The sequence below is a fragment of the Populus nigra genome, chromosome 8 (assembly GCF_951802175.1).
Source record: "Populus nigra chromosome 8, ddPopNigr1.1, whole genome shotgun sequence".
Lineage (NCBI taxonomy): Eukaryota > Viridiplantae > Streptophyta > Magnoliopsida > Malpighiales > Salicaceae > Populus > Populus nigra.
In genome coordinates, this window is record NC_084859.1 from 12,145,913 (window position 1) to 12,172,021 (window position 26,109).

General features: G+C 32.8%; 3 protein-coding genes across 5 annotated transcripts; 1 reads left to right on the forward strand and 2 right to left on the reverse strand.

Moving 5' to 3' along the window:
- The first annotated feature begins 4,468 nt into the window (after nucleotides 1–4,468).
- Nucleotides 4,469–6,354, forward strand: LOC133700929 (E3 ubiquitin-protein ligase Os04g0590900-like). Its single transcript, XM_062124662.1, has one exon. The coding sequence runs from the start codon at nucleotides 5,114–5,116 to the stop codon at nucleotides 6,218–6,220; it is 1,107 nt and encodes a 368-aa protein (XP_061980646.1). The 5' UTR covers nucleotides 4,469–5,113; the 3' UTR covers nucleotides 6,221–6,354.
- Nucleotides 6,355–9,874: 3,520 nt separating this feature from the next.
- LOC133700903 (transcription factor bHLH71-like) lies at nucleotides 9,875–12,561 on the reverse strand. The gene is made up of 3 exons (XM_062124633.1): nucleotides 11,899–12,561; nucleotides 10,829–11,248; nucleotides 9,875–10,316 (listed from the first exon to the last, which is right to left on the reverse strand). Exons 1-3 carry the CDS (start codon nucleotides 12,292–12,294, stop codon nucleotides 10,221–10,223), a joined length of 912 nt encoding a protein of 303 aa, XP_061980617.1. The 5' UTR covers nucleotides 12,295–12,561; the 3' UTR covers nucleotides 9,875–10,220.
- Nucleotides 12,562–15,773: 3,212 nt separating this feature from the next.
- LOC133700803 (uncharacterized protein At4g17910) lies at nucleotides 15,774–23,475 on the reverse strand. 3 transcript variants are annotated; one of them, XM_062124461.1, is made up of 16 exons: nucleotides 23,159–23,473; nucleotides 23,005–23,068; nucleotides 22,886–22,931; nucleotides 22,686–22,810; nucleotides 22,497–22,570; nucleotides 22,266–22,338; nucleotides 22,063–22,152; nucleotides 21,294–21,367; nucleotides 19,213–19,300; nucleotides 18,023–18,149; nucleotides 17,839–17,943; nucleotides 16,888–17,017; nucleotides 16,728–16,779; nucleotides 16,594–16,638; nucleotides 16,153–16,251; nucleotides 15,774–16,037 (listed from the first exon to the last, which is right to left on the reverse strand). In XM_062124461.1, the coding sequence occupies exons 1-16, from the start codon at nucleotides 23,197–23,199 to the stop codon at nucleotides 15,885–15,887; spliced, it is 1,386 nt and encodes a 461-aa protein (XP_061980445.1). In that variant the 5' UTR covers nucleotides 23,200–23,473; the 3' UTR covers nucleotides 15,774–15,884. The 3 variants fall into 3 exon arrangements, with proteins under 3 accessions (XP_061980445.1, XP_061980447.1, XP_061980448.1); XM_062124463.1 differs by lacking the exon at nucleotides 15,774–16,037 and adding an exon at nucleotides 16,327–16,404 and having other exon boundaries at nucleotides 16,147–16,251; nucleotides 23,159–23,475; XM_062124464.1 differs by lacking the exons at nucleotides 15,774–16,037; nucleotides 16,153–16,251 and adding an exon at nucleotides 16,327–16,516 and having other exon boundaries at nucleotides 23,159–23,474.
- Between the last annotated feature and the right edge of the window lie 2,634 nt (nucleotides 23,476–26,109).

Sequence of the window (26,109 nt, forward strand, 5' to 3'; positions counted from 1 at the left end):
CAATTTTACCCAGGGATGGGAAATTATGGATGAAGGCCTCCCCTATTAGGTTAGCCATCCTCTAGATGTAAAATCCAGAAGAGCTGTATAATGTCGTTATGGAATTCTCCCCTTCATTGATGAAGAATAATTAATTGGGGACCAAATTGAAAGAAAAGAAAGCATTTTAAAGCCTGTGTTTAATATCTGCGTACTTGATGAATTAAATTATTTAGGTGCTGCTAAGCAAGTATTCCAAAAAGGTTGGATTGAAAAATAAATGATTAAACCGCAATATATTGATTCAAAATCTTCATATCTCTTATGTGCTTGTAGTTAGCAAGGCTTACGACGAGATTTTATTGGCTTCTAAAATTCCGTTCTAGCAGGTAACTTCCAGTTGCAGTGTTGCCTCTTTCAAGGTTCTTGTAAGTGCCCTGTTTCATGGGAATGTTGACTTGTGTCTTGTCTTCAATACCGAATGAGTGGAACAACAAAGAATTTCATCTTCTAATATTTATATTCGTTGAAGATAAATTTTCTATATGCTATTAAAATAAATGTTCTAATTTTAATCAATCCCTTTATCTAATTTTAAGAGGTTGGGGTGTGATTAGCATAGGTCCCAAGTTAATTTTTTTACAAGAAGAAGGAAAAGGAGAATAGATTCAATTGATAGGCTGGTAAAAGCTGTTTGAGCAATCGACACTTGATGAAGTAAGTGTTTTGGCATTCAGATAATTCCTTGCTACTTGGAGTTTTGTCATGGGTCCCCGCAGTTGTCATACGTTTGCTTTAATCTGTGCTGTTCTTTGCTGCTAACTTGCTGTGATTGATTCTGACTGAACTGGAACTTGAGGTTACTGTCATTATGACTACCTTGTTTTGTCTACTTGTGCTGTCATTATGACTGAATTAGCACTCCAATAAAACTTGCAAATGGCGAAAGTCATTCTTATTATGGTTTGAAATCTATTATGATCATCTATATCCTTCTGATGCTGCTTATACTTTGATTTCAATATTATGATTTGAAATTCAGTAGTTATTTTCTTCTCTGTTAAGTTGATTGGAATCTCATGCTCCATCTGAAGATGGACTTTACACATTAGAGGTTCGAGCTTATCTTGATGTTGTTGGTAGCTAATTTTTGTTTTTCACTTGATGATCAGGGCAGATTGAAGAAAGAAAAAGGTTGTGTCTCATAATTAAAAAGACTGAATGAGAGATAGAATCAAGATTTGTTGAGGTATCTTTCTTCTAGCTGTTTGCTTGTGGGCATCATAGGATGTTTGATTAGATGAAGTCAGTTTGGAACTTCATGTAAGCCTACATTGATCAAGATAATCCAGTCTTTTAGTAGCATGAATTAGCTAATTATGCCCTCATAAATGCATAATTTTTAGCTAGTTTTGCCCTCGTTTCGTGCAATCATATCGAATATACATATGCCCTTGCATCTAAGTTTATGTTTTTTAGATAGGATTCTCTAAGTCGATTGTATCCTATATATTATTCCTTCCATTGTTGCATATTATCTATCCTGAATGTGTCGAATCCCTCTGATATTCTTTATATACTCTTGCGACCACATGGCATTTAAAACGACATGATCTTCCTTAAGGATCATATGCTCTTTCTCTCTCTCAAAAGATGGTGGTTCTTGCTGGTAAGAGAGGTTCAATGCCATCTTGATCCTAGTCAGCATCAACAGGTATTTTTTGTTGGTAGTTACTTGATGACCCGGAAAACGTTGAGGAAAGTGAAGGAGGTGGCTTCATTTTCAAATAGCATAGATCTGTGATTAAAAATCGAACACATGATTGCTGAAGCCCCGTTAATGTCGAGATACCTTGCTTGTTTCTAATTGCCACGGGCATCATGGGGGAGTTGAGATGCGTGTTTTTGGGACTTTATAGAAACCTGCAAATCGCTATGAATCATGGCCTATGATGATTAATAATCTAATATTAGAACGTACACACACACACACACACACACACACGTGTAAGGTTATTATAAGGTCACTAAGGGTGTGGAAATGGGTGACTTTGGAGAAGGGAAAGTAGAGCACTTGAGAAAGTGAAAAAGAAAAGAAGTGAAAAGGTCCACAAGGCTAAGAGGTGGTTGCTTGTTGAGAAGGAAACAGAGTTCTTGGTTCTCACACACGTGCCGCTTTTAAGTTTGTTCTGTTGACTGAAAACTGCGCTCATGCAATTACATATCTAAGTAGTCTTTGCTGTATTCTCGCGCTGACTCTCAAGTAACATACAGGCTTGTTTGTTTTGTTATATGAAAAGTGATTTTTAAAATTTTTTTTTAAAATTTTTATTTATTATTAGAAAAATTGGTTAATAAAAATACATTATAGTTAATGAAAAATTTAGCTTGGTTTTTTTAAAAATATTTTTTTTATTTTTAACAAAAAACACTTTTCTGTAGAAGTTTTATAAATGTCTTGTTATTTGTTGATTATCTCACATTTAGTTCTTAATCTTTTAATTACTATATATTTTGTTCTATTTTTTTTAGAAAAGTATTTTTTTTTTATTTTGGGTGGAAAGCTGTAGAAGTTTCATAAACGTCTTGTTATTTATTGATTATCTCAAATTTAATTCTTAATCTTTTGATTGCTATATATTTTATTTTACTTTTTTTTTTATTTCATCTCTTAGAATTTTATTTAATTTGATTTTTGTATAAACCTTGATTCTTATTCTTTTTATTGTTATTTACTCTTTTTGTCATTTTTTTAATTGAATTTTTTTATTTATCAGATTTGGTCCGTATTCTTCTTATTGCTATTTATTTTTATTTGAAATAATTTGTGAAATTGTATTTTTTTTAATTTCATCATTTTTTTATTTGTCATATTTGGTCTTCATTATTTTAATTGTTATTTATTTTATTTGAAATAATTTAAGAAATTATATTTTTTTTTAATTTCATCTTCCAGCTTTTTTATCTGTAAAATTTGATCCTTGTTTTTTTAATAAACTTGAAAAAAAATATTAATAAGTTATTTTTCATGATTCAATCAAATATTGGAAAGTTTTTTTTAACTTATTTCTCATGACATTGTTAAACATCAAAAAATAATTTATTTTTTTAAAAAAAAAACCATTTTTTCAACAAATAAACATGGTATAAATGTCATGATGAGTAAGCTATCTCTATCAGACTATATTCTTCAATGAAACTTTATTGTTGATAAAATAAATAAATAAATAAATAACTAGATTTCATGTTAGTTTACAGTGATTTCCAAGCATTTTTTTTGTTGAGTTTACAGTAATTTAACTTTTTTTTTTTGTGTTTTAAGGTGTATTTTGATATGGTCATATTAAAATATTATATAATCTATATAAGACATAATATTTTATTTATAAAAAAAACTTCATAATTCTAGTTATAACTGATTTGATTTAATTTTTTCATGACTAATTTCTTGATGTAATTATTATCTTTTCATCGTTAAAAATATAAAACATAATATGTATTGGTCTCAATAACTATAATTAATATCCAATTTTATTAGAATATCAATTAAAAATATTTAAGAACAATACTTTAATGCAGTAAAAATTTCATAATTATAATCAATTTATAATTTTATTTGTCAAATATTTTTATTCTAAGAATTTTTTTTGTTATCAAACATAAATAAATAATATACTTATTGATAATAAATATATTTTTTACATAAATCTCGTACAACCAAATGTTTAGCTGTATTACATATGCTCTAATACTATGTACCTAGGACCTTGTTTTTTTTTTTTTTAATGAATGTCTCAAAGTCTCAGCAGGAAACCAATAGCTAAATTATGTCTTGTTGGTATCTTAGGCCCCACCATTGCTGAAACCCTCAGTCACCTCCGTTGAACGATAAAAGAAAACGATGCTAATTTTAATTAAAATGGGAAAATATATGCTCAATATCTCCAGTGGAATCTAAAGACCATTTGCTTTGGTCCACAAAGCGGTGCTTCGATGCACTGAGAGTAGAAAATGGAACCTTAGAGTGAGTTGAATAATTATGTCTTTGTCTCCCCTCAAGTATTCTTCTTTTCTTTCCTGTATTGTGGCCCCTTCCACTCTTTCCATATCACGCAATAGAAATTAGAAAGCCTGCCAGCAACACTTGAACAAGATTGGGAAAAATAAATAAGAGGAAAATTCAAGAGGATTACAGTGATCACAGTATCCCACAACCTCCACTCTGAGAAATTCTTTGTGGCCTCATTCTGCGTAGCTGCCTGCCTGCCAGGAGGGAAAAAGATTTGATGACGGCGGACTGCACTTGCGATGGTGGTAATGGAAAATCTAGGAGAATTGTTGGCTACTGATATTTACTTTGGACAGACGTAGGCATACATGCAAGTGATTAATGGGGGAAAGGAGTTCCCATGCTACACACTCACCCCAACTGCACCAGTTTTGAACAATAGTAAAAGCATTGATTACTTTAATGAACTCTCCAACCAATTCCATCCACTTAGTCAACAAACCATTATCTCCCAGAGAAAAAGAAAAAAAAAAAAAAGATGGTACCAAAGAAAAGAAAAGGCGATGAACAAGAAAAAGAAGAGAAAAAGAAAGAATTCCCATCAACACTCTTTCCTTTGCTTTCCATGTAAGCCTCTTTCCCTGCTTTTCCAACCTCACTCTTCTGTGGTATCCGAAATTTTAATCTCTTGAACTCTCTCTGTGCTTGCTGTTCTGTCTTCTCCTATCCTAGATAATACAACATCAGTTCGTAATATCTTGCTCATATGCATCTCATCATCATTAATAAGAAACACTCCAGCCATCCTTTCCAAATACACTTCTAAGGTAATCTCTCTTTTATCTTTCATCTTCTTCTTCTTCTTTTCGCAGCAAATCAACATCATTGGTTTTATGAAATTATTTTCAAACCAATTCTTACCAAAAAAATTTTGTTTCACTGTTTCTTCCACCAAGTTGCGAAGAAGGTTTTATTTTTTTTCAGGCTCTTCTGTTTAAAGGTCCAACACAAATATGGTCCAAATGATTTTCTTCTCGCATTTCTAGCATAATACTAGGTGGTAGAATGTATGCATCATGTCAGAAATGCTAATAGTTTAGAGTCATATAGTTTGTAAAGCTTGCCATGGCATCTCTAGACGCCCCCCAAACTTGGATTCCACACGTGAACATTAAAGACTGTTCTCAAGGATTTTGTAGCTTATACTGCCCACAATGGTGTTACATCATCTCCCCTCCTCCGCCTCCCTTCGAGTTCCCTGATGACGATTCGAGTCCAATTTTTTCTCCTCTTGTCATTGCCATTATAGGCATACTGGCCAGTGCTTTCCTTCTAGTATGTTACTACACCATCATATCTAAATATTGTGGAAACGATTATTCGGCAAGGAGAAGGGATCAAAATCATGGACAAAATGAGGAATTTGAGGACGATCACAACTCATCTCTCCACGAGCCTTGGCATGCTGCAACAACTGGCGTTGATGAGGCTCTTATAAGGTCCATCACAGTTTGCAAGTACAAAAAGGGAGATGGTTTGATTGAAGGGACAGATTGCCCAGTTTGTCTAAGTGAGTTTGAAGAAGATGAGAGCATAAGGCTTTTGCCAAAGTGTAGCCATGCTTTCCATGTCCCTTGCATTGATACATGGCTTCGCTCTCACTCGAATTGCCCACTATGTCGTGCCAACATAGTCTTCTTTAGTGCTTCCCTGCCTCAATTGCCTCCTCCAGTGACAGAAACTCCTCAAGGCAATGAATCTTTGCAAGAAAGCCAACGAGCTAATGAGAATGTGTCGGTTACACAAGACACAGAAAGGGTTGCTAGAGATGAGCAAGCGACACAGAATCTTGCAGGGGCTCCAAAGACTCCGTCACGAGTGTTTAGTGATTCGGGTAACTTGGAAGAGAGAGATATCATAATTGAGATGCGAGATATTGATAGATATCAACGCCTTAGGAGATCATTTTCAATGGATCATCCATGTCAAAGCCACACTTCCATCGCTGAAATTATTCGGATGAATCAGGATGAAGTTGTTCCAGTAGAAGACTGTTCGGGAGACGTTGGATCATCGAAACATTCAGCAGAAATCAGCAAATGCGTGTCTAGCAGCAGCAGAAGAGTCTTGAATTGTGTACTCAATCCTGTTACCATGAAGAGATCATTTTCTAGTGGAAGATTCTTTCTCACTGGGCATGGAAGAATGCGTGACACCATAAGTCTTGTTTAAACAGAAACTCTGTTTTGTTTTTCCATTGATGGTTATATTTTCCATTAATCAATGTTATGATAAAGTTCTGTAAGCGTGAGAATTGTGTTCCAATGTATAAAATTGACGAGGGACATATCTATATGTCTTGCAAATCTTGTTTGTTCTCTATGTTCATTGGTTTGCTAACAGCTACGATGCAACCAGTTCCCATTTTTCCCTGTTTTTAACTCGTTGCTCGAAGCTCAATTATGCTAAATCTGCCATTGAAAGGATGGTTTGGATAATGGGGAGTGAGATATCGGCATGCAGTATCAACTAGATCATGCAGTATTTAGATAAATTAATAGAAAAAATGCATAAGCTTTAAATCCGTTAATTCAAAAGAAATTTGTCTATAAACTTATGCTCAGAACATCAGTACTTCCACAAATCTCCATTCACGCACCCGAAATCTATGAACTCCACCTCAAGTCTTGAAAAAAGATAGTTATCTTTACGATGATTTTCTCAAGTTCTCTCAACATAGCCAAATTAACTGAAACACTAACCATCTTTATATGTAAGATCTTGATGTAGATAAACTAATACTAGCCTGGAAAGAAAAATTAAAATGCCGTGGCATTTTTCTCTCCCAAATCGGTAAATGATGGTGAAAGAAGAGAGAAGATAGGGATGGGAGGCTGGCCTCAGCGGATCAAGGCCCGCTAGACATTATTACCTCGGTGCCTTTAATTATAGTGTTGACGAAAGGTGGCTGCAGAAGTCAAAAAACACTTGAACAGTTTCACATGAAATTAACTAGTGAATCAGCTTAGCAGTGTGGAATATTTTGACAAAGGATAAAAATAAAATGCCATGCTTTAGAACAAAGGAAGCCAACTTTCATTTCCCTCTGGTCTTGGTTCCATGTGCCTAATGCATAAACCTTAGAATTAGAACAATGAAACTAGATTTCGAAGTGAGATTTGGGAGGAGGAGTTTGAGGTTGGAGTATGTTATCCCTCTACTATAATTGTGATTAAAAAAAAAGGCTCCAAAAAATTTGGGAGCCTTGGATCATGATTTTAATATTTAATGACTCGTGTACGTTTAAAGGTTTTTTTTTTTTTTACCCTTAACGTTTAGTGTCATGAATTTAAAATTCAAGTGGGATAAAAAGGATAGAAGGGAAAAAGAAAAAGAAAAAAAGAAAAAAAAGAAGGAAAGGGGAAACCATGCTCATAAATGGACATGCCAGGCTGGGGTATGGTTCTGAATGGGTCACTGGGAATGAGATGGTATGTCTATCAATAAAACCGCAACTGGTTTATTTTTGTTATTGGGGGCCCAATGGGCTCATTCGGTCCTATATAAATGGGCTACACTGTAATCTGTCTCAAGGGCTTTACTGTCGATGGAGTTTTCTTTCTATTACTGCATATGAAAATTGGAAAAGCTGCGGCGGTGTGGACCTTATATTAGTTAGAACATGTATTCTTTCTTCCCCTTTTAAATCAGTGTTATCTAACCGGGCCCATATAATGAGTTGGCTTGCAGCCTAACTTGTGTTAAGTTTAAAAGGATAAATTCAGTTGACCCATCTAACCCAATTTTCAGTTGACCCATCTCGTTGTGTGTGTGTGTGTGTGTGAGAGAGAGAGAGAGAGAGTTTTTCGTTAAAAAAAATGAATTGACTTATGAGTGAATTTTTCATTTATTTAATCTCTTTATAATTTATATCTCAGTCTGATAATTATATTTATCGAAAAATAATATAAAAATATTTGTTAAATTATCTAGCATCATAAAATTTTTAAATTAATATAATTTTTTAATATGGTATTAAAGATTTTCTAATCAATCAGGTAAGTAGAAGCTATAATATCTCTTATTAAATTAATAAATCCATGCAAGTTTGAAACAAAAACATTTCGGATAGAGTTTTTTTTTTCTTTTTGACAAGATCATACAGAGAGATAGCTCCATTTTGTTTTTGCTTTCAAAGGACTACTTGATAAGGTATCTTTTCTATTTTTCTATTAATGAAATTAGAGTTATTCAGCTGCAATCTACTTCAATAGAAAAAGAAAAAACCTACGAATACTCAATTGTTAGAAAAACTTGCATGTGTAGGTATTCGTGTATATGGTGTTAGCGATTGGTTTGCTTTGATTGGAATATCAAGTAATTTTGTAAATTAATTTAAAAAATATATAATTATCATAATTAACGAGCTAGGGAATAGGAAAACAAATACACAAGAAACAAACAAAACAAAATTGCTCAGATGGTATATTTACAGAATAAAACTATCAACTTCAAGGGTAATATTTGTTGAAACTAGAGCTGCCAGAAAGCCGAAGGTAATGCAAGAATTGGCAAAACCAATTAAATGCTATCCATATTAGGGCAAACTCCTGATATAAATCTCAAGAACTTAACTTATCTGCTATCTAGTAAAGAGTCTTGCGATTGATCATGAAGATTACACAGGGCAGAAAATTGGACCACGTTCGTGACGGTACCTAAGTGATAAGATCCCATTTCTCTCTTTTCTCTATGAATCATACGTTAGGGTCAGCCATGTCTCTGTCTTGCTACACTAGAAGACATGTGTTTTAATTAGAATTCAGATTTATCCTCAGCAAAGAACAAAAATGGGAGCTAAGAATCAATGAATAAGGTAAAATGCATCGATCCCACAAAAACTTTTTACTTCTCAGGTCTGAACTACAAAAACTCATCACCTTTTCCAAGACCCACCACCACCTTGTGCAATGTCAACCTTCCATTCTTTTTACGAAGAAAGAAAAAGCCCTAGATAGACCCAAAAATGGATGTGGTTTGTGCGCGTTTGTGGTGATAACGTTCTTAGTTAATTATTAAGGGCTTATTTACATGATGAAGCATCTAATTAATTATAAATGGATTTTAAAAAAAAATTCTATGATGACTTTGATCTGGGATCACCATTTGCAAGATTTAGTTCATTATCAATATTAGCGTAATTATGTAATTTATGCTGTCATGCTTGACAGTTTCCATCTCTAGCAACTTCATAATTAAGGAGAACCATTGCTCTTGAACAAAAGGGTTATCTTTGCGTTGTTACCCCATGAATGCGTACAATTTTCGTCCTCTTGCATGATTTTGCTCACATAGCAAGGCGGCATTGACGCCTATAAATAATTATTAGTAATCTAGAGAGCTAACCAATAAACATTTTTTTGCTGCTATCATATTATGTTTCATTGAGGGCACTCGAGAGGATAATAATCTTTTCTTTTCCCGCTAACATTGAAGCTGGTCATTCGATCACCCAAGTATAAGTAGAAGATTAATTAATGAGAATCACAAGATCATGGCAATTCATGATAAGAAGATAAAAAGGAAGGCAGCAAGATGAAACCTATATATATCTAGCTTAACCGATCCTGTAGTGCATGGTTTTCTAAAAGGCATTGTTGGAGAGGTCACAAATAGGCCTCATAATTACTTGATATTGTCAGACATCCAAAAAATCTTGTGTTTTTCTGTTCTTGGTAAAAGGTAAAAGCCATGCAAATTAGGTTAATCTAGCGCAATCTAATGGAAGAATTGAGTACCCTGGCCAATCAGGTATAGATCGAGATCTCACATGCAAATCCAGAGAATCAGGTTAAAAGAAAGAGGTTGTACAAAGAACCAAAAAGGTTAAGAGAAGAAATGCACTCTTATCCATATAGTTCACATTTAATTTTCAGTACTCTTTGAAACAGATACCTTCGCATGCCTGATCCTTACCATCATGGCCAGGCTGCCCAAATCCCATTGTAGCCCCCATCGTCCCATTTCTTTTCTGTTTGAAAACACCATTATTACAACTTAAAAATTACAGGTCAACAGTTATGTCCAGGAGGAACCAAACACAACTACACTAAAAACACTTTGAAAGACCGAAGAAAGAAGACCAGAAACTTCGTTGCAATAGGGAAAAGAAGGTGGCATTATGGTGATTTTGTTCCAAAACAATAGGCATTTTGGATAGATGATGACTTGATCAACATAGGGAAGCTTCTTGCTCAATTATTCTAAGCATGTGGTGGACTGCTCCTGCTAAGTCATCTACTGATGTAAGTTGGCATCCTTCTTCGAGCTGCATTAAGAATGTTCCAAATTTAGTCGAGAGCTGATTCATTTTGGTAGAACAGACAAAGAGACATGCATTTCTAAACTTAGGAAACCCCGAAAATACTTGAAAGTATCCTCAACCTGCCCATTCTACCCCATACGACAATAATTGAAGACCATTGCTTATGAAATGGCTACAGATTTCCTCGCCATCAATTTCATTACTGCGGGGTCATTTGCTATATAGTTCATGCTTACAGAATGAAATACACAACCCATCAATGATCAATGTAACATGTTCAATAATATTTAATCAATGGAAGTGACTGCATTTTTCTGAACATGATATAAAATCTCCTTTGAATAAAAATGCTATATACTGATAGCGATGGCACCCAAAGGGACAAAAAGAATATATTAGTAGGACTCGAATTTTCTTATTCTTTTATGCATGGGCCCAGAAATAAAGTGAAGAAAGACTTAATTAATGCGCAAAATTGTGCAAACAATAGTACAAGTTATTTTGACTGTACATACCTTGGCACTGATTGAGTAGAGAACCAATGGGTCCATGGTGGTCACATTGATGTGGAGGACAGTGAGGTAAAGCGTGTGAAATCCAGAAACTAACTTTGAAAGTTGTCTAGGGCTTCTTCTTGAGAGAATTCGTAGATTTGCATGAGTTTCAATCAAAGTGGCCTCAATATCGGCTATGGATGCCGCAGTCTTTGACGTAAACTTGCTAGGAATTTGAGACCAAGTGTACTGAGGGGACACAAAAAATTGGGAAAAGGGTTGCTGTGGAAACTCTGAGGTTGTAGTGGCATTTTCAGTGCTGTAATTAGGTCCTGTTAATCCCTGCTTTAGTTTGAGCTTCTTAGCTTCAAGGGATTGTAGAAGGTGCTCCATCTCCTTCACGAACTCAATGGCACCACCCACTATAGAAGCCTGGTCACCCTGCACTTTAAGAAAGATTTTAACAAACGTGATGAGTACATGCATGCAGGTAAGCAAGGAAAATTATATAATTTACTCAGATAATTAAAATTTTAACCTTGAATATCAAATAAATCCAGATTAATCACCAGCAGCACCACGGATGAACACTTGCTCTAGAGTCTCTATAATATTGCTTTTTTCTCACTTGAAAATAAAAGAATTATGTAAGAAAAAAAAGAGCAAAATGCCGTTGTGGAGCCAGTATTTTCAGATACACGTGACTGGGTTCTGAGTGCTGCTTTACGGTCTCTTTCATCCGACTATTCTCAAATTTTCTGAAAACAAAATCCAATTGTTCCTAAAATTAACACCAACATCTAAACTAAAATTCACCTAATTAACAATTGCAACTGTTTTTTTTTTTAAATGTATATGCTTGAATATGAGATATCCATAGACTCCAAACTATCCATAGATATTCATGTGCCTACTGTCCACTAAGGTCTAGGAGAGTTACCAAATTTCTACTACAAAAGGTTGGCAAAAGCAATAATCAGAACAACTTCTTCATGAATGATCACTAATTAATTAATGTATCTGCATGCCATTATAGAAAAGGAGCAAGAGAACAGATGGGTGGTAGTTGCAGGAAACAATTAGAAACAAACCCTTTGAACATAAGATTCAGGCATGAGAGATCTCAAAACGGCAAGATGCTCATTCATCAGTTTTCTCCTATTCCTCTCAACAGCAATGTGTGTCATCCTTTGTGTCTCAGCATCTTCCCTGTTCTTACAAACTCTTGGCTTTCTCCTCCTTTTCTTCTTTCCTTGCACAGCTAATAAATTATGCCTCCTATTGACAGCTTCTCGTCCCATCGAGCATCTCTGTCCAGTCATTAGGGAAGAGCTATTTACAGAAACACCATGGTCTTGAGGTTTCAAATTCTCTAACAATAAACTTGTTGTCTCTAGCGAGGCATGGCTGCTACATGGGGTAGCAGAGATAGTGTCATAGAGTATGAAGTTCAAGAACTCATTAGAAGATAGTGCTTGTAGTGCCATTTCCCTTTAACTGCTAGCTAAACTAACTACCTTCACCTCTCTAAATGCAACTTAAGAAATATCACAATGTTGCATTCCAATGACAGCCACCACTTATTCTTATAGCTTTTATATAGCAGCATATAGTATGTGTTTTGTACACTGAGGAAGGGGTAAATTGTTGGATATTTTTAGAGGTGAATTTATGCTGAGAGGGTAATATAGAGAGAGAGAAGGATATGGTGCACGTGAGATGGGCAGGAAAAAAAAACAAGGAGAGGAGCTCTCTTTTTCATCCTTGTTCCAGTAACCTTCCCAATACTCATAGGTGCTATCAACACTGCTGGCAAAGTTTCTGCATAGGAGAGAGAAGAGAGGAAGGAGTTGGAGGGGGGACCCAAATCTATATAGAAATATGCATACAGACAACACAAGCAGCTGTGTAATTAAAACCTACTCCCCACATTCAATTCTGAGTTGGATTTTGCAGTAAATATTGACTGGCTTACGTACAGTAGATTCTCTCATGTAAAGGGGGAGATTATTTTAGACCCAATATAAGCGTTTTAGCTTGTGCGCTTCACAGCCCATAGCATACCATACTCAACGTTTATTTCTAGCCTGCAAAATGATAATCTCTGTTATCTGGGCCGTTCATCATGCGTCTGACTAATTGCAATGGCTAGCTAGTGGCTGGATATGTGATATAATGACTACTGCTATATGTGTGTGAACATATCACGCCTTGCGATGTTGCAGTTAAAATGGTATTACAGCACTAACCTCCATGGTCGGCACACACAACAGGGTGATTAACAGCTTGTTATAAATCGTCAATACTTGAGCAAGCTCGGTTGCTACACACATCTTGTCATTCAAATGTCCCAAAGCCTTCAAACAATTCGTTCCCTCATCTTGAGTTACAAGGGTGTGATTGCTAAAGTCTTAGGGTACAGTCATGCAATAGCTTTGAGCATCATCATCCTAATACCATCTACATTCTTAGAATAGAGAATGTTTTTGGCTGTTAATGTGGCCTCATCTCGAGGTGATGCTTGATGTACGATAAAGCATGTACTAGCTTCTGTCCGGCCATTAGAAGGCGGGAAGTTCTTCACATTCAAAGTCAGCCCACTCCCAGCACCCTTAAATAAACATCCAACAGATATAATTGATATTTAGCCTTTGGGTAGCATGCAGTTCTTTCATACAGTAATTGATATTCAGCCTGAACAACTGCAGTAACAGGAAAGGCTTTGAATCAGTAACCTTCTCTCTGAAAATTGAGCGCGAGACTAGAAAATGATACATTTTCGCGAATGAATGCAGTCAGTATGTCCCACAGCCACAACTTAGACTTGCAAATTATATACAAGGAATTCTATATATTCTGCGGCAAGTTGTGATCATAAATTAACCTGACGGGTGATTTCTATTATCCTTAAAAATTTCAAAATCCTTGGAAATGGAACAAATGCATCATTCACACTTACATTGAAACAACGTTGTAGATAAATTGCTAAATTAATCATTCAAGATTTGCAGTTATTTTCAAGCATGATTTAAACCAATAATATTAATCTACCATGATAGGTTACAAGACACACAACAGTTACATGATAATTAGATATAATTAGTCATGAGTTTATTACTTTGAAACATTAAAAAAAAAGAAGAAGAAGAAAGCATAGGCATGAATGCATCCAAAGACATCCATTACTAATTAACCTTGCCTATGTATCAAATAAAATCTCTACTCATAACTAGCCTTATTAGTAAAGTTTAAGAGCTGGAGAGTAATCATTAATTTTTCCTCTTTAGTGCTGTAAAAAAGAGCAGTTGATCTCTAATTGTATTATTTTTAAAAAAATTAATTTTATTTTGACATTTAATTTTTGACACTTAAAATAATTTAAAACATGAGATTTCATTAAGAACCTATGAATTAAATTAAACTTAAAAATAGTGGGAAATGTAGCCTTTCATGTGAAAGCAATCTATCGATTACAAACAGTGGGAAATGTAGCCTTACCCAGTGATGAGGACTTTTGTTAGGGTGATCTGACCTTGTAACATGGTCTAAGCTGACAGGCTCTGAAAGAGAATCCATGTGACCATCAACTTCCAAAGTTGCAGTATTCTAGCAAGTGTCCAAATTTAACTTTAGCTTCTTTTTTTTACGCAAATTTCATCCTGTTTTTTATTAAAATTTAATTTTTTTTACATGTTTTTATATTATTTTAATATACTAATGTTAAAAAATACATTTTTAAAATAAATATATATATCATTTTAATACTTTTCATGTATGTTTTTTCGCTGATGCTTATTGTCCGTCGTGTTTTTGAAGTTTTTCGTTTTCCTCTCATCTCATGCTGTTCATGATTTGCACAATTCAGAGGTAAGGATCCACATTTTCATGCAGAAAAGGAGTGCAGAAAGAACGATGTCATCATGACAGTACAAGTTTTATGATTATGGTGACGTAGCATATATTATTTAAAATTCTGTTATGTTTTTGTATTTTAAAAATATTTTTAAAAAATTTATTTTTTTATTTTTTTTAAATTAATATTTTTTAATATTTTTAGATGATTTTAATATATTAATGTCAAAAATAATTTTTAAAAATAAAAAAAAATATTATTTTAATATATTTTCAAATAAAATATACTTTAAAAAACAATTAGAATTACATTTCTAAACACATCTATAAACATTTTGATGACGTGACTTTTTGCCGCGGGAACAGTTAAAAACTACTTAGAAATACAATCATACTTTAATTTTCTAAAAAAAATAGAGTTCAAACAATAAAAACTTCAATTATATATTCAAATGTAATATTTCTTTATTTAAAACCTGAAAAACTAATTTTCTTAATTTTTAGATTTATATTTATAGAGTTTGAAAAACACATTTTAAAAATTATCTAGAGTTTTTTTTTTTTACAAGATTCTCCTCTTTTCAAATAAAAAAAAAACAATACAATTTTTTTCTTTTATATACAAGAACCTTTTAGCAATGCAAAAAATTAAAATTATTTTTTTATATTTTCATATTTAATTAATGTTATAAATTTAACTTATTATAAATCTAATATAATATAATTTTCTAGTCAACAATACAACTTTTTCTTGATAATTTTTAATTTTAATAAAATAAAATAAATATTTTATGATTAGAATGACACTAATAAAAAATATTAATATAACTGTTCAAAATTAAGGTTTAATTTAGTTATAATCTTAATATATTTCTTATTTTCTTTTCAGTGGAAAAATACGGCTTCTTTTTCAGCAAATAAACAAATTTTTCAATTTTTCGAAAAGAAAAATGGAAAAGAGAAGGGAAATAGTTTTATGTTACTCACACACCATTAGCTCCATCATCAGTTTCCATTATGTTGATGGAATATGTGATGTTGGCAATGGCATACTCTAGCAATGTACTTACAGCATAAAAAAACACAATAACAATAAAAAAAGGAAAGAGAGAAATAGTAAGAAAGCTTGACAGTATGCATTGCAATTTTGATGAGAATTGGGTCTATAGCTGCAACAACCCATGGCCTTCAACCAATTTTTTTTTTCTATACAGAAACCAAATCACTACCAAAATTTCAATTTGACACCATAAAAATCAGCAATACCAGTTATGATTGATAAACAATACGCATAAGCAAGCAAGATAACTAGGGCTGAGAGCGATGGGGTAAACAGAGTATCCACATACAAGTTTACCAGTCCAGTAAGCAAGTTTGCCTGCAATGTACGAACAAGGAAAGTCAGCAAATCATTCATGCATGCTCGCCTGGGAGGGAGGATTAAATTGAAAGCTTTTCAGAACATCAAATTCAGTTCAGAATCCTTCGTTTACCAGAAGAAATGAGCCCAGCAGATTCCTGTTCAACGCTTCTTCAAGTGCTGAAATTTTACTTCCAGTAGTGAAATCAGAAAGCATTAGTATCGCTAAAACCTGAAGAACAAGAGAAACTTTCAGCTTGTATAAGAGAGAATAGAAAAGAACAACACCACTGTAGTACAGACTAACTTAGGTTTTGTGGCAAGCGGTATTGACATAATGTAAAAACCCATGGATTGGGAGGTTGAGGGACTTGGAAGGGGCATACTAAGTTGTTGAGCCGCATCAAATGATAGCAACAAACAAACGAATGAATATCTCTTTTAACCAGGAAAAAAAAACATTTCTGCAAACAACGCTTGGAATTGCATCATGAAACCTAAACTAACAATTACATAAAATCAGTGTCACATTGAATCTCAAATATAGTTAAAACAGGAAGAGTATGGGAAGCACCTGAAGATTTTCAGCCAATACCAGAGTAACATAAGCCAGATTACACTGCAAAATGAGTTTTTATGGGTTTTCATCAGCAAAGTTACCAAAACAATTTCACTCATTAGTTAATCAAACAGAGCACTACATCCTACCATCCTACGTGAAACTCTTTCAACATGCCTGTCTAAAAGAACAGTTACTAACCTGCAATACAATCAGCAGAGGGAAATAAGTTGGAAACTTTAGAATAATCAATTTTTATTTGAATGTATGCTGACAATAAAAAAAATATGTTGCCACAGTAGACCATACCAAAACACCAGGGAAATAAATGAGACCCGGACCCTTGCCCACTTAATGGTTCTCAATGCAGTAGCGGGGCGATTTCCAAAGAAAAGATAATATCCCAATTGGACACCAACAAGGTACAAACCCCAATACCCTGAGAATGATAACAAATTAGCATTTGAAAACTCTAATCAGAAATAGCAACAATAAAACTACACTAAAAGCATATGCTGATTGGTAGATAATAAACTATCTTTTAGTCTTTGGATGATACAACAACTTCATCAATTATCGTACTTGAGTAGTATGGATTTTTCACAATCAACAGATCAGAGGTAAGACTAAGTTCTCAGTAGTCCCCCCCTCCCTCTCCTCTTTTAGCCCCTATGTTCATATCAAAAAGGCTATTCACAACCTATCTTAGTTTTGGTCAATTGTACCCAAAATTTCAAAAATGTGCCAAGATACACCAATTGAAGATAATTCCAATTTAAGATCACATGCAAGACATGTGAATTCAACTTACCATACTGTTTTTCTCTCTTTTTAACATCATTTATCAGTTGATTTATTTTAGAATTGAAGGCATGTTATCAGTAAGGGGGGTGGACCGACCCAAATTTAAGCAATTCTGGATGCAGCTGACCAAAATCAAAATATGGGGCGCGAATTGACTTTTTGATGCATATAGGGGGGTATTTTCTAATGGTTTAAAAGTAAAAAGATTTGAGTTGGTGCTGACAAGATCAAAAATCATGGAAGAATTAAGAGGCATAATCAGAGTCGTAAATGCAGCTTATCATTCCTAAAATGAACAGTTATTAACTACATCATAAAGCTCAATAGAGAAAATTATGCATTAGAGAAGAACTGGATAGCAAAAGTACAAATTAAAGAATATTACTCTTCTGCTACAAACATTACTTTAAATACCATAAATCATTAAATGATCAGTTCAGATGATATTATCCTTACCTAGTATACTAAATATCCCCTCCTTATTTTTGCTCAAGATATCTGTACCCCTTTCATCAGAAAGGAGGTACACATTTAATCCATGACTCAACCAATATTGAAAACCTGAAGAATCAAAGTTAACAAGGCTAATCAAAAAATCTTCAGTGAACTCAATTAATGCATATCCAGGAAAAAATTATACCAATAAGAATTGCTACACCAAAAATTCCTGAATATTGCGGCGGGATGTTAATTATGGATGTAAGGATTGATACAGCTGCTAGAGTGAAAAAGAAATTCCAGTGTACTCCATATTCCCCTGTATGAACCTGCATGAAAATAAATAAATAAGACATATTTCTTATAATAACAATAATAACATGACAAGACATGAATCTTTTGAAAAGCAATATAAAGCATGACATGCAATATCATATTATGTGAAAAAGAGAACAAAGCTTTGTTACTGCTTAACTGTACTAAAATTCTATATTTCAGCAAGGACATTCTACATGAACCCACGCCTATAATTAAAGGTTTACCAACACTGATTTCACCAGTGTCTAATGAGAATTGAAGCAGCATTGAAACACACATAACAACTAGCTTTGATCTATTGTTCCCTTCTAGTGAATAAGGGAAAGGTTAGGGCATAGAAACTTGTCACCATTACAAATAGAAGTCCACTAGATCTCCAATATATCTATGATCCAGGAAGGAATTACACATTTTTGTACAATGGATTAGTTGATATATGAAAGGTTTAAAAATGTAACATGGGAAGCTTGTTCAAGTTGAGATCAATTCATCATTTTTTTCAAAGATAAGACATATCAAAGCAGGGCCAACACATAGAATACTTGTGAGGAGACCATGCCCACCCTCCACCTCTGTCGAAGGATATTTGGAAAGAGTTTTGATAATCAATGTGCTACCTTTTCATTTTCAATTTGAGCTATAGTTTCAAAGAGCTGAAGTTAATTATGTGCATGGTGTTTCTCATTATCAGCAGCAGCTGTGTGCCTGAGCCAGTCCACCCCCATAAAAAGCATTTGAGCAAAAAAAAAAACCCAACTAATTCATCAACCCTCCACCTCTGTCGAAGGATATTTGGAAAGAGTTTTGATAATCAATGTGCTACCTTTTCATTTTCAATTTGAGCTATAGTTCAAAGAGCTGAAGTTAATTATGTGCACAGTGTTTCTCATTATCAGCAGTGGCTGTGTGCCTGAGCCAGTCCACCACCATAAAAAGCATTTGAACCATGATTTCTTAGCAAAGGATAGAAGAACAAAAGCAATCAGAATGCCTTATATGAAATAATGAAAGCATCTTTACACGCAATTAGAAAGCAGTATTCCTAGACCAATAAGATAAGCAAATATAATCCACCTGATAGTCTACACTTCTTGTAGTAAGAAGCCGAGCAAACCCTAGCAGTAGCAGAGGGCTCGTGGATTGGACTGCAGCCTTCCAATTCCTAAATAGTGTCAGCAAACAAAAAATAAACCACTGTCACCCCCATTATTAATGAACAGTACATAAGAATGACAGAGAACAAGAAAGTAAAGATGTGATTTTAAAACAAGTTCAAGAATATATCATCAACATAAAAAAGGTAATGAATGAAAGTATTCAAAATATAAACAGATTATACAAAAAAAGAACTTGTCGCATCACACAAACAAAAGCCAAGAAATGAAGGAAGGCTAACTAATAAAATTTGATAATCACACAAACTGGCCAATAGCAATTTGTTATATTTACTAATTACAGAAATGTCAATCTTGCCATAAATCCATCTATGTCTGGACTGCTTTAAATCAAATAGGGAAACCTAGGATAATAATGTAACTCCCTGGCACAAGTAGAAAACAAAGGGATGAGAGAGAAGAGAATACAACAATCTAGTGTAACATAAAACTCCCAGGGCATTATTCCTGGAAGATGATGCATCAGAAATCATAGCAAGCTTTCAATCATAGCACACAAGAGCACCATAAGGAGTTAACATGCCTTTTCATTCTTCACCACCTTGAAAGCATAAAACCTTGGCGGTGGAGTAAACAATGAGACTCAAGCTCACTCTAAATTCCAGCAAGACTTAGGATGGGGCAGCAAGAACCAATGAATTTGATCAAGCCATCAGCTAGACCTAACACACAATTCATTACAAATTACTCGAGTAAAAACTTATTAGCATACCATTATAAAGGTGTGTTTGGTTTTGGGTTAGAGGGGGTTAAATGTTAAAGGATTAACATTTATCCCCGTGTAACTTGTTTAAAAGTTTTTATGGGGATGGGGGAAAGGTTCAGGAGGGTTAACACTTAGGACCTGTTCGAGAGTGTGGTAGAGGTTGTTTTTTACTTGAAAATGCATTAAAATAATGTTTTTTTTTTTCATTTTTTAAAACTCATTTTTTACATCACCATATCAAAACGATCCAAAAACACCAAAAAAATAATAATTTGAAGCTAAAAAAATATTTCAAATTTTTTTAAAAGCACAGTTGAACCGCAATGCCAAACAAGACCTTAATCTCCAAATGGGGTTTAAATGTTAACCAATAAGGGTGGGGTAACAAAAATTTTGAGCGGGGTAAAGAATTTTTAAGTTTGTGCTTTTTTTCAAATTCAAATTTCATTCTCTTTTTTATACACACCTAACAAATGGGTCCCACCATTTTACAGTATTTATTATTTTTTATTATATTTATTTTAATTTTGATTTGAAAATGATTGGATCCCACTATTACAAATAATTCTTACACCTACCAAACATCCTTAATACTTTACCCTTTAACCATTTTTTTACACCCTTAACACTTAACCCCTTAACATTTAGCCTCCAGTTTTTAACCCCAAACCAAACACAACCTAATAGTAAGTCTCCAAAACTTGAAAGCAGGTGGTTGAATCCCTACTTGAGAGAGCTGATTTTTATCATTTTCTTTTCTCTAAATATTCTCTTCCATTGGCCTTTCAGTATATCTCTATCAATTTGTTATATTGACATCTTTGAAGTTCAGTTGAACTTGTCTCTAAAACTAACAGGCAAACTAAAAAAAGTAAACTCCTGCACTATAAACCTATATAAATGCATGCCTCCATCTAACTAATGGCAATTAAGGATCTGTAGCTGTAAAATGCTACCAGCCTAGAGAGCCTTGCTCCTATTCTATGACAACCATCAAAAACTGCTGATGGTTGATCAGTGATCAATCCTTTTTATCTAAATTATTCTTCAATTCCACTATTAGCTCTGCAAGTGATCTTTAGCTTTCCTTTTTGAGCAATTTATAATTATATCTCTTGATTGCTACTAGGTAGATAAAATAGATAAGAGGAAAGAAGCACCACTCACTTTTTACAAATTGTTAAAGTGTGGAAAAATACAAAAAACTTTTATCTAAATTATTCTGTTAAGCCAAAGCCAGCAAGTACAGAACTTCAAAGCAATGAAAGACTCACACTGATGAGACACTCCGTGCTTGCCGTGAAACTAGTGCATTCGCAAGAATAAAGGAGCCCACCCCGAGATCCATCTGATATAATCACAGAAATAAAAATTTGGGTGCTGACCAGAGCAATGAAATTTACAAAGGGAGGAGAGAGTATAGTGCTTCTTGGTATACAGCTAAATATCCACTGAACGCAAAAAATACAACTTAAAAGTTCTAAAGTCAGAGTACAGCTGCTAATCATGACGCCAAAAACTCTTCATAACAACAATTTGACAGGGGACATCATTTTGTAAAACCAATTTAGTCTAAAACTAGTGCATCCTTGAATGCTATGAAAAAATTTTGTGTGGTGTTAGTTATGGTTCGGTTTGATGTGGACAAAATTGCAAAGACAGATGAAGTGGTTTCAGTATAAACTGGGGCTGAAATTGAATAGTAAATGCCAAGGTTAAGCCACAGTTGAGCTATAATAACTAAGAATTCCACCCTCTGCGATAATAGATGATGAATAAAACTCAATTAAGAAAGAACTTTTCACATAATTAGAGTGGGTTGAAAAATCAATTCAAAGTTAAATACCATAGGATTCAAGGATATCGATAATTAATTAATTAATCGCTGCACTAAGGAAACAAGGACATATAAATTGCTCTCTCAAACATCGGTGAGCAGAAGTAGCAAGACAAAAAAAGCCAAGAATAGCAATCATAACCCAGCTGAAAAGAAGAGCAAGGAAAAGAAGCACTAAATACCCAGATACAGCTTGATAATCTTACCAAACTAGTACCGTAGGTCTCGGTCTTGGCATATCTTCTTGGAAAAATTTTGAAGTCAACAGCCAAGATACACAAGAACGTTATGATCATCTGCAGTAATCAAAATCTCATATGTCCCAAAATTAAAAATAAAACAAAACAAGTGTCCATCCAAAATTAGTGTCTACATAAAAGCAATGGAAATGTAAAGTTAGATTTAGTACCACAAGAACCCTGTACGAGGAAACATTTGTCCTAAGAGAGAGTGACCCTCCTGAATAATTCGAAGCATCAAACCTTCATCAAAGTTCAAATAAATGACAGTCAACATGTTACTAATTAGAGGATTAATAATGCAGCACTTAAAAACGAGCATTCCATAACCCCGGGAAACCAAAGAAAATAACAAAAAGTGAAAAAAAAATAGATGTGTGTGTGTGACTTACAAGTTCTACCTTTTAGCTGCTACAACAGAGAAAACCAATACCATCATTGGGATCGCAAATATATAAACCCAGTCTGCTAGAACCTATCATCAGTAACCAATCTACGATTCAATATAAAGCTCATTGAATTTTAAAAAAAGAAAATAAAAAATAATTATTAAAAGCGAATATAACAATCTCTTGATTGAGAAAACTTACAGTGAAAATTAAAAGCATAGGAAGAACAATGAAGAGAAAATCCACGGTCAGAGTAGCCATGTAATTTCTCAGCTTCTTAGAACCCAAAACGGCATTGTCATGGTCGTTTTTCTTCGTTGGTGTCACTGTAGCATCAAAGATAAATGAAATTAGTTTTTGATAGATAAATAAATCGCAAATGTGAGGAGTGAAATGATCACCGGTCTGGTAACTGGAGCAGATTGAGTGTCGCAAAACAAAGAGAAGCTGCGATGAGAAAAAGAGAAATTAGGAGGGAGGGAGAGAAGAGGAGTGAATGATGGGAGAGTACGTTACATACAGGGACAACAGTGGACATTACGGCGATTTCGAGCATGGAAGATCCAGTCAAATTGCTTACGAATCTGATCATTGAGAAAATTGTGAATTTTGGATATCATTAGAGAAAATGAGAAAAGGGATAGAAGAGAGAGAGAGAGAGAGAGAGGTGTTACTGTTCTTTGAGATGCTTGTTGGGATTGAGAGAACCATCCATGATTTAGGAGAATTCAAGTTGTTTGTTAATAATAATAAGATGTGCTTCAGAATGAGCAAAGTCAAATCTGCAGTGTTTTAAGATAGAGCTTCGGATTTTAGGAAAGAACGAATGGGTTGCAAATTACAAACTTAAGGGTGCTGATTTCGTTAAGGAATCTTATCAAAATGTGGTTTACAATTTACGGAACTGTAATTACTAACTTACAGAACTTTCTATTTCTCTCTCCAACATTTTGTTCGCCATTGACGAGAATGGTAGGAAGCTTGATTTAAAATTAAAGAAAGAAAAAGAAGGGAAATTAATATAAAGAAGTTTGTTAAAATTACAGATTTTTACAGCGGCTGATCAGCTTGTACCATCCCTCTTCCTTCTTCTTTTTTTTTCTCCTAAAGAAATTAATTTAAAAAATAAAATTAATAGGTTCGTCTTTTGACGAAGAAACATTGCATATTATATTGAAATAATATAATGATTATTTTGTTCATTTAAAAAAAATAAACTAGTTATTAAATGTAATATGATATTTTTGTAATGGTTCATTAGTTTATTTTTAGTTTGATAGGAAATAAATAGGTGTTTTTATATTTTAAAATATAATTAAATTACTTTTAAAAGTAAAATTTATTTAACAAAAAGCCATGAGTTTTTTTTTATTTTTATTTTTTAAAGCATAATAAAATAACTAAATACTTTAAAATACCAAGTTTTTTAAACAAGAGTTCAAAGCTTTTTTCGTAGTTTTATCCTAATTTTTTTGTTATAATTAATTTGATTAAGGAATGATTTGATATTTTAATAAATATAAAATATTATTTAAGATTAAAAAGTGATGCATAAGTCATTTCCTGACAACTAAACATTGCTTTTTACGATGGCATTAGAAGCATCCTAACATCCTCTTCAAGGTGGTCAGGTATATGTACACCACGAAGCAACTACTAAATTCCAATAAATTTCTTTTTCTTCCTCCCTCCTCTTTTATCTCTTCTCGTCTTCGGTTTCACGCCTATCCTTCAAAAAATTAAATGTGTCATGTCAATTTGTATTTGTATTAATTTTAATCTTTATTTTTTTATTACTATTTATTTTGCTTCTAATTCTTCTTGAAGTTTATTTTATTTTTCAACTTCATCCATTAACATTTTATTTAATTTAATTTTTTTATTTAATTTAATTCTAATTATTCTAATTGTTTTTTTGTTTTTTTATCATTTTCTTGATTTATTTTACTTTTCAATTTCATCCTTCATTGTTTTATTTCATTTAACTTTTATATTAGATATGGTCGTCATTTTTTTTATTGCTATTTATTTTGTACTTTAATCCTTTTTCTTGATTGATTTTTTTTCTCAATTTCATCTCTTGATAGTTGGATGATTGAGAATTTTTCTTTTTAATTTTCATGTTTGCTTTCTTTGTAGTAATCTCGGTCTCATGACCTAAGTCACGAGTTTTAAAGATTAGCTCAATTTAACTTTGATTTTTTTAATTGATTTTTTTTAATTTCTGCTTTTTTTTCTATAGAGTTATCATGATCTCGTGTATCATATAGGAGATTAATCGAATTAACCCGAGTTGACTCATGTTTTTTTAATTAATTTTTTTCTCAATTTTGTCTTTCATCATTTAGTTTGCTCAAGAGTAAACCATCATTGTTTTATTCAATTTATTTTATATAGGTTTATTAAGATCTCACGACTAGATTGTAAATTTAGCATGCTAACTCAAGTTAGATTTTTTTTATTTTTTTTATTTTTTTTTAGAAGGTTCATCACTATTTGATTTGCTAATGACTGAATGTCAAATTTTTTTTATTTTCCACTTTATAAGTTATCTTAGTCTCATTTAATTTTTGTTTTATTATTAAATAAAATCGGTGAGACTTTTTAAGTATATTTAAAAGGTATCCATTTATAGTATTCACAAGCGTTAATTTTTATTATTAATTATTGTTATTTTTTTGTCATTGATTTGTTTTTATAATTATATTATTAAATTAACTGATTTTATTAAATTTATTTAAATTAATAATCCGAATTCATAGTTTTTTTATTTTTAAAAAACTCTATCATTATTTGAATAATTTTTTTATTAGAAAAAAATTGACCTAAATTACAACTTAGCGTGAATTACCCAAGTTATTAAAAAACAAAGACGGGCACGTGATATCTTGTCCTAGTAAAAACTAAAAAGCAGTTTCAAGAAAAAATTATGAAATTATAAAACAGAGATGGGATGTATTCTAGTGGGACCCGTTGATGAGCCATCTTTTGCTTCCTGTTATAAAAATTATTTTCTAGTAAGCTGGAATTATTGTATTTTCGTAACTACGATAGAAATTAGTTTTTAAATTAGTTTTTATTTAGAAATATATTAAACATATATATTTTTTATTTTTTTAAATATAATTTTGATATTAATATATATTAAAAATATTTAAACTACGATAGAAATTATTTTTTAAATTAGTTTTTATTTAGAAATATATTAAAAAAATATTTTTTTTATTTTTGTAAATATAATTTTGATATTAATATATATAAAAATACATAAAAAAAATTATTTAAAATTATTTTTAAAAATATATAATTAAACCACAAAATTAAACATCACTTTAATTTAAAACTTCGGCTAACATTATCTATCCTTCCAAAGATTAAAAAAAAAAAACTCACATATGAATTTACTCTCTTTTCTATTTTAATCTCTGCAACACAAACACATGAAATTCATCCTTTCGTTTTTCTTCCCAAGTCCCCAAGGGACAGTGTTGTTTTATCTTTCCCGACTTCATTAATAAAAATTACTTTTCTGGCTCTGGATATTGACAATGAGGGTTTTTTGTTCCAGTGATCTTTTTTGTAACAATAATGGAAAAAAGTTTGCACCGAACAAAAAATAATTGAC